At 33.7% G+C, this 8,177-nt stretch overlaps 1 protein-coding gene across 1 annotated transcript; it reads left to right on the top strand.

Annotated features, from left to right (window-relative positions):
• The first annotated feature begins 4,953 nt into the window (after positions 1–4,953).
• On the top strand, positions 4,954–6,114 carry LOC127736539 (uncharacterized). Its single transcript, XM_052247108.1, has 2 exons — positions 4,954–5,482; positions 5,937–6,114. Exons 1-2 carry the CDS (start codon positions 4,977–4,979, stop codon positions 5,965–5,967), a joined length of 537 nt encoding a protein of 178 aa, XP_052103068.1. The 5' UTR covers positions 4,954–4,976; the 3' UTR covers positions 5,968–6,114.
• The last annotated feature ends 2,063 nt before the right edge of the window (positions 6,115–8,177 follow it).

The raw sequence follows: 8,177 nt of genomic DNA, 5'->3' as shown, positions 1-8,177 counted from the left end.
TGCTTGTTTTTTAACCCCTCTTTGGCCCCTTATTCCTAAACGTTTTGGGCAATTACCCCCAAACTCAATTCCAGCTTTCCCTTTGTGATATGGAACCTTGTAGTACAATTTCAGAAAGATCCGTACACTTACACACAAGTTATTGTCATGAAACTAGAAAAATGCTTGTTCTTTGCCCCTTTTTTGGCCCCTAATTCCTAAAATCACAGGGAAACAAATAAATCTCCAAATATATATATATTTTCCAATGTTGACATATTAACAACACACATATATTTTTCAAAATTACACAATTGCTCCGTTGTCGCTCTGCGGAGGTAATTTAAAACTAGCATATCATTCCTTGATATATATATATATTATAAACAATCTTCACTTTTGTAATTTCCAATCAAAATTTACAACTGATTCTCTGTATTCTCTATGTCCACATGAATCTGCTCTATTTACATTTCTGATTAATACTGTCTCCTGCAGGCTGCTGAACTAATATCAAACACAGTCCATTCTTTATCCATAGACTTCCCATTCTCCATAGTAATGGCAAATATTTCAGCTACAGGTTGGCTCCTAATGCCTTCTTATATCATGGCAACTTGACCTATTCGACGCGGATTATTAATCCGTAAATTCGAATTTGATGTGAAATACGGCAAATCTGTTTCCATGAGTAATCTGTGATTCGGCACCTGTTTTACTGCTTGGAGTTGGTCCAACTGAAAGTCTTTAATTTTAAGAGAAAACTTTAAAAAGTGTTTGGAATCGCTCGTCTCCACAAGTCTATCATTTCCTTGCTACCATGGTAACAGTGTAAGTGAAGGTTCTGCTCCGGTTCACAATGTGTTTGCATCATTTATAATGCCCTAGTGTAGACCTCTACAATGTTTCATGTACTTGTCCTCTTAGGTGTAGACCCCAAGGGTGACTGGGGAATAGAAGTATGGTCACCATTTTTCTTCCTCAGACCGGCAGTAAAACCCTCGCCAAAGTGGGGCGTCCGTTTGGCTGTGCGGGATGTACAAATTTCCAGCCACGTCCGGTCAGAATGGGGACGTTAAATCCGATGCCTCGTGTAAAGAGAGTGCCACGCTCTTTGCACGTTAAGAACCCTTGCAACAACTTTTTGAGGGGTCCGTAGGTGACCTGTTGCAAGGCTAAATGTCTGTCCCTATCCAATATACCCTCATTTCCCGTGGCAGTCTAAATTTCTCCGACCTTAATCCCTTAATCTATTACAGAACCTACCTATTGTATTTAATGTTAACTTGTTCTCGTCCTGAATATGCATGAAATATTTGCCACTGGACGTTAAGCAACTAACAATCAATCAATCAATCAATCCAGCAGCGCCTGCATACGGAGTATATATCTTCCAATTGATACGATATTCCCGCGCTTGTATTTCCTATCATGATTACCCTTGATAGAGGGTTGCTGCTCACAAGGAAGCTATTAAACCAAGAGTTCCAAATGGTGAAGTTAAAATCATCCCTTCGTAAATTTTACGGACGCCATCACGAGTTGGTTGACCGTTATGGAATAACCGTTTCACAGATGATATCGTTTATGTTTCTCAAATCAATTTTGTTAAACTACATAAGTTCAGTTCAATTTCCTCTTTTGTATGGAAAGTTTCTCCCGTCTCTCTTGCCTTTTGCAATAAAGGTTTTCTTTGCTGGTTCTTTTGGACCACTGATCTTTTTGTCGTAGTCTTTTATGTAGTCATTGTATTTTGTGTCCCATATTTCAATAAGATTTAAGATATGGCCTTGAGCCTCTGATAGTTTTTGTCTACCTTCTTCTGTACTGTCATTTAAGTTCTCAATAAGTTTTCCTTAAACGTACTCTGCTTTGCTGGTAAAAATTGTTATAAGTTCTTCTGATGTTTTGATGAATTCATCCAATGCATATTGATTAACTTTTGCTCTTATTGTCCTAAGCTTCTCCTGGAAATAATCTTTAGCCGAATTTGATACGAAAAATGGAAAAAATTCCAGATTGGTGTTCACATACTTAGGTATCACATGTCTTTCTTTTGCTGATTCTAGAGTATAAGCTAACGTGGCTATATGGTGCCTCTTTCCGAATTTTTCCTCTATTTCACTTAATAGTGATGTTGTTTCATCTTTTTGACTTTTCCCACTTTTAATATCTACCTGTTTGCCAGATCTAAAGTTCAAACTTAGTGAAGTGTTCTTCAAATCCAATTGAGTAAGATTTTCTCCCTCTGTTTCTGTCATAGTTTTTTCTGGGCTATATTTGATTTCTGATATATCTTTGTCTCCCGCTAAATCCAAGCAATCAGGGTCTTTCTTACTAGCTTGCTCTTTTCTATTCTTTTTTAAACTTAAAACTTCTGTACATTTTGTTTCAACTTTTAAAATTGTTGTGGCTAAAATTTCCAAACACTATGTTTTATTGCTTTGTATTCGAGATTCTGATCATAATTTGTCATGTTTACGTGATGATATATGTGTTTGTGCCATTTTAAGTTTCATTTGCAATCGTAGGCATTTCCGGTATATAGGTCCTTGTGATTTAAGGTTTAACCGCTGTTTAGGTATTCCCACGGTTCAGCATCATATGATGAAAACTGATCTAAAAACTCTCTACCTAGGGACCAAATTTATGATACACGAGTGGGATGACAATTGAGCGAGGCTTCGTTCATACATGTTTAATTTAAAGTCATCCAAACCCACCCAAGCAGAAAGTATTGATATATTTTCTATATTAATATGCTCATATGCACTGGTTATTTTAAAAGTATTTGTTTTGCTTTCCATATATATGTATGCTAATTAGCATTGATAATATGTTTTGAAAAGATCATGGAATACATATTGTTGACATTGTTTTTATTTATATTGATGTTTTATATGATGACGGGATTTTTTATGGTGTTTCACCTCTTATTTTTAGCTCACCTGACCTGAAAGGTCAAGTGAGCTTTTCTCATCACTTTGCGTCCGTCGTCCGTCGTCCGTAAACTTTTACAAAAATCTTCTCCTCTGAAACTACTGGGCCAAATTTGACCAAACTTGGCCACAATCATCATTGGGGTATCTAGTTTAAAAAATGTGTCCGATGACCCCGCCAACCAACCAAGATGGCCGCCATGGCTAAAAATAGAACATAGGGGTAAAATGTAGATTTTGGCTTATATCTCTGAAACCAAAGCATTTAGAGCAAATCTGACATGGGGTAAAATTGTTTATCAGGTCAAGATCTATCAGCCCTGAAATTTTCAGATGAATCGGACAACCCGTTGTTGGGTTGCTGCCCCTGAATTGGTAATTTTAAGGAAATTTTGCCGTTTTTGGTTATTATCTTGAATATTATTATAGATAGAGATAAACTGTAAACAGCAATAATGTTCAGCAAAGTATGATCTACAAATAAGTCAACTTGACCAAAATGGTCAGTTGACCCCTTAAGGAGTTATTGCCCTTTATAGTCAATTTTTAACCATTTTTCGTAAATTTTTGTAATCTTTTACAAAAATCTTCTCCTCTGAAACTACTAAGACAAATTTAACCAAAATTGTCCACAATCATCATTAGGGTATCCAGTTTAAAAAATGTGTCCGATGACCCTGCCCGCAAACCAAGATGGCCGACATGGCAAAAAATAATACATAGGGTAAAATGCAGTTTTTGGCTCATATCTCTGAAACCAAAGCATTTAGAGCAAATCTGATGGTATAAAATTGTTCATTAGGTCAAGATATATCTGCCCTGAAATTTTCAGACCAATCAGGCAACATGTTGTTGGGTTGCTGCCCCTGAATTGGTAATTTTAAGAAAATTTTGCAGCTTTTGGTTATTATCTTGAATATTATTATAGATAGAGATAAACTGTAAACAGCAATAATGTACAACAAAGTTAGATCTACAAATAAGTCAACATGACCAAAATTGTCAATTGACCCCTTAAGGAGTTATTGCCCTTTATAGTCAATTTTTTACAATTTTCATAAATTTTGTAAATTTTTGTAAATTTTTACAAAATATTTTCCACTGTAACTACTGGGCCAAGTTCATTATAGATAGAGATAATAGTAAGGAGCAAGAATGTTCAGTAAAGTAAGATCTACAAACACATCACCATCACCAAAACACAATTTTGTCATGAATCCATCTGTGTCCATTGTTTAATATGCACATAGACCAAGGTGAGCGACACAGGCTCTTTAGAGCCTCTAGTTTACGTGGCGAGGATCTTCAGCGGCCTCCACGTTTCACAGATTGTGATAGATTATGGACCATACACCGGATATTTAATACGTTGCTAAGCTTAAGCTTTCAAAGTCAGCTGTTATACAAACAGATCTTGGAAAAAGGCTAATAAGTAACTATCTTGCCCGAAATGTTAAGAACCTGAACATTACAAAAGATGTTGTTTTGGATATAGATAGTGAATTATTCCTAGAAACTTGTACTAAACACAAGATTGATGAATGCTCTTGTCCATACAATTTACACACAACTCCTGTACGAGCATACTTTTCAAAATCAGGCTTCATAAGACATGAAATGTTAAACCATATTAAACAAAGAAAAGGAGAAGCAGAAATGGCACAGGTTGATTGGTTGTCTGATATGAACGAAAATTTAAAAGAAAATGAAGCAGTTGTCAGCATCGTAACATCAGCAGATGTTGACAGTCTTATAATTCATTTATTTGCATTGTCCATTCACTGGACGAGACGAAGTGACGGTTCATTCAGAAACAAAGTTTATGTTTATCTTCAGAAACAAAAATCTGAACTGTACTGCATAACTACTATCCTAGAGATTCTAGAGGCACGATTTGGACGACAGTATGTCTTAACGCTAGTGATTGCACTATGCATTGGTGGAAATGATTTTCGTCCAAAATTTCAAGGCATTTCCCACGAGAAATGGATATCTGCAATCTTTGAAACACCAGAAGCTCTTTAAAAATTGGTTGCATTCAACAATGATCCAGGTTCAATGCAACCAATTTCTGCTGCACTTAATGAGGAGGTGTACTTTGAAATAGTCAAAAGGTTGTATGCTACAGCTAGCATTAAATCCGAACAATTGAGTTTTGAAGCTATTCGTCAAATGTCGAGTAAACCACCAGGAAAGCAACAAAAACATCCCAAATTTTGGATGCCACCAAAATCTGCACTTATAAAAGTTACAAAACTAATAAACTGTCAAATCAAATACTTATTCACAGTTTGGACTCATGATGCAGTGTTGCCAAATTTTCTTGCTGAAGGTTGTTTGAAAAAGGACACCACAGGAAGTATACAATATGACTTTGGTGATGAAATACAAATTAAGAATATCGAGACTACCTTCACCATTCAAGATGACGAACTAAAAAGACTGATTGATGCTGCTTCTATTTCTAGAAAAAGGGAAAAGAAAACAAAAAGAGTCAGGTCCATTGAATCAACACCAGTGAAGCCAGAGCAAATAAAGAAAAAGCCGATTATGTCAACTCCCATGTAAGTATTAAAGAATGTCTTATTTTTTTTTTACTTAATATGTTTATATATTAGAGTTTTATTAATAAAACATGGACATAAGATGGGATAACAAACAGTGATAGCTGGTGTACACAAAAAAAAATCTGTAGAATATTGGTTTAAAAAAATACTAATCCATACGGACTGAAAAAAAATTCTCAGACATGCATACTATACAATTATAGACAGACACTAATATCTACATATGCCCCCTTTTTATAAGAAAAAATATTCTTTTTGGGGTATGCATTCATAAATTATACTTGACAGTAATTTTGTACCATTATGTACAAATGCCCCCCTTTTTCCCCCATAGAATCCTAAATATGCCCCTGGAATACTTATACCTGTTTTTACTTTTTAACATTTATATGATTTATTCCTTATGCGATACAAAATGTGTATATATAGATATTTTGGTTTTTATTTTCAGAAAAATGAAACTACAAAAGAAAGATGTGTGATTTTCAAAGGAAGATACACTTCATTATGAACTTTGAATCAGAGACAACATCAATTAAAATATCAAATCATTAGCATTTTATTAATGATTGCAGTATTTGATTTATTTATATTTATAACAAAATTTTAGCAAAATTATTTGTAATATTTCAAGCTTTCAAACAGTTTTTTTTTTAACTAGTGTTGATAGATCATTTCTAATAGTCTTCATGTATATTTGTGTAAGCATAAAATTAGGAAAATAATAGAGAGAAATCAATTTTTTATCTTTGTTTACATAATTATTAATGAAATGTAACTAAACATGTTTTTGTGTGTTTGAAAAGAGACATGTTTGTGAAAAATCAAATGTACATTGTAGTATATAGTAATATACAATTTGGAAAAGTGATATTTAAGAAGTTAAATTTTAAATAAACATTATTTAATATAATGATATCTTTTCTACAAAAAATTATATTTGAAGTTATGTTACTTTTAAATATTGACCTGTATATACATATTTGCTTATAAATGTGTTCATCACTTTCAACATGTGTTTGTCATATAATCAGTAGATAATCTTAACTTTATCTACAAGGTATCCCACTGTGCCACTGACCATAAATTGTTTACAGAATTCATTAAGCAATTATTTATAACAGTAATTAATGTCATAGTTCTCCAGTACAGATAAAACCAATCCAGGGCTTGTCCTATAAGTGTGTATTAGGAGAATCTAAATTTGTAAGGTATGAATGTAAATATATATGCATAGTAATATTAAATTGTAATGTTCTGGCTGTCAGTCTACAAGTCTAGTGTAAAAAAGAATGCTACACTCTACAATCTAATAATAAAGTTATAGAGTTATTTTGCGTTCACATTTCTTTGTAAACGGAGGACTCACTAAAGATGTCCTTTGATCAGTCAATAAATCACGAATAGTAAATCCTCGATCAGCCATAATTTCTTCACCAGGTTGAATTAAATCAAGAAATCCATTGTGCTCTGTAAAGTATCTATCTGATGTGCTACCTCCCCGCAAAACAGAGATGAATGAAAATATTACTATTTCCATATCCTAGAGCATTAATACAAAACCATGCTTTTACAAAATTTGCATGATTTGCTTGCCAAGTTTCTAAACGGATGATTGCTCATGCCTTGCAATTACGATTGACATCTGAGGACAATAAATGATGATGGGATTTGCAATAAAACAAAGATTTTATTGGACAATGAATGTAACCAAATATCCAAACAAATTGTTAAAAGACTGAAACTGACTCCACCTGTCCATTGTTTCCATGTGTCAATCTTGATGACAATGCATAAGCAAACTACCGAGAAAGGAAGCAAGCAAGTTGATCAAACTTTTCATTTTATAAAAGCTCTGGAAATATAATAGAAAATGCAAGGAACTACATTTCTATCATGCATTCTCAATCTGTTCTAATTCTAGGTTTTCTACATCGTCTTGAAGTCACCCATTGTTATATGATGTCCGAGGAGTGAGATTGTCAATTTTTATTTCACTAAGAAATCGCGGTAATTTAATGTAATGATAATTTTTTATTGCCTTGCAACAATTACAAAGTTTAGTTTTCTATGAATATTTTTTTCTTATGAAACCAGACCTGTATTGTTCCAATTTCAAGTGGATTTACACCTCTATCTTTACTGAAAATTCAGATGTGTGAAACACCTGATACAAAGTAGGGATCGTTTATTTTAGCCTGATTCTCATTACTGATTTGTCCTTTCAATAGTGGTCAAGTTTCTCAGGGTACCCCAAAATGGTGAACTACAAAATTAACATGTCATTTAGTCACTATTTGAGATATTTTCCAACTATACAATATAAATTAGGCAACATTTTCACATACACAATGAAAATGAACTTTTCTTTTTGTTCCCTGCGCAATGCGTTGTGGGGACTTAGAAATACCGGTTGTCCGTGCGTGCGTCTGTCTGTCCGGTATTGTTAGCGCTCTCACGTGTACAATTCTTGTCAGATTTGTATGAATCTTATATCATAGGTTTATATCAGTATTATAATATAATATTATAATATTAATTATATGGGAAATTGCATTGTTAGCACTCATGTGTACAATTCTTGCCAGATTTTTATGAAACTTTATGAAAAGTTCGAAAATCAGTGCCGATCAATTATTTTCACAAGAGTTTTGCCCCTTGGAAATATTAATTATTTGGAAAATTGCATTGT

This window comes from Mytilus californianus, unplaced genomic scaffold, assembly GCF_021869535.1.
Source record: "Mytilus californianus isolate M0D057914Y unplaced genomic scaffold, xbMytCali1.0.p SCAF_32, whole genome shotgun sequence".
Lineage (NCBI taxonomy): Eukaryota > Metazoa > Mollusca > Bivalvia > Mytilida > Mytilidae > Mytilus > Mytilus californianus.
This window is presented reverse-complemented; position numbering and strand designations above follow the sequence as displayed.

What these genes read in the sequence shown, in the direction of transcription:
- LOC127736539 (XM_052247108.1), top strand. Translation starts at nt 4,977, where the DNA reads ATGCAACCAATTTCTGCTGCACTTAATGAGGAGGTGTACTTTGAAATA. An exon ending in CCGATTATGTCAACTCCCAT is followed by an intron (nt 5,483 to 5,936) that starts GTAAGTATTAAA and finishes TTTTATTTTCAG; the next exon opens with AAAAATGAAACTACAAAAGA.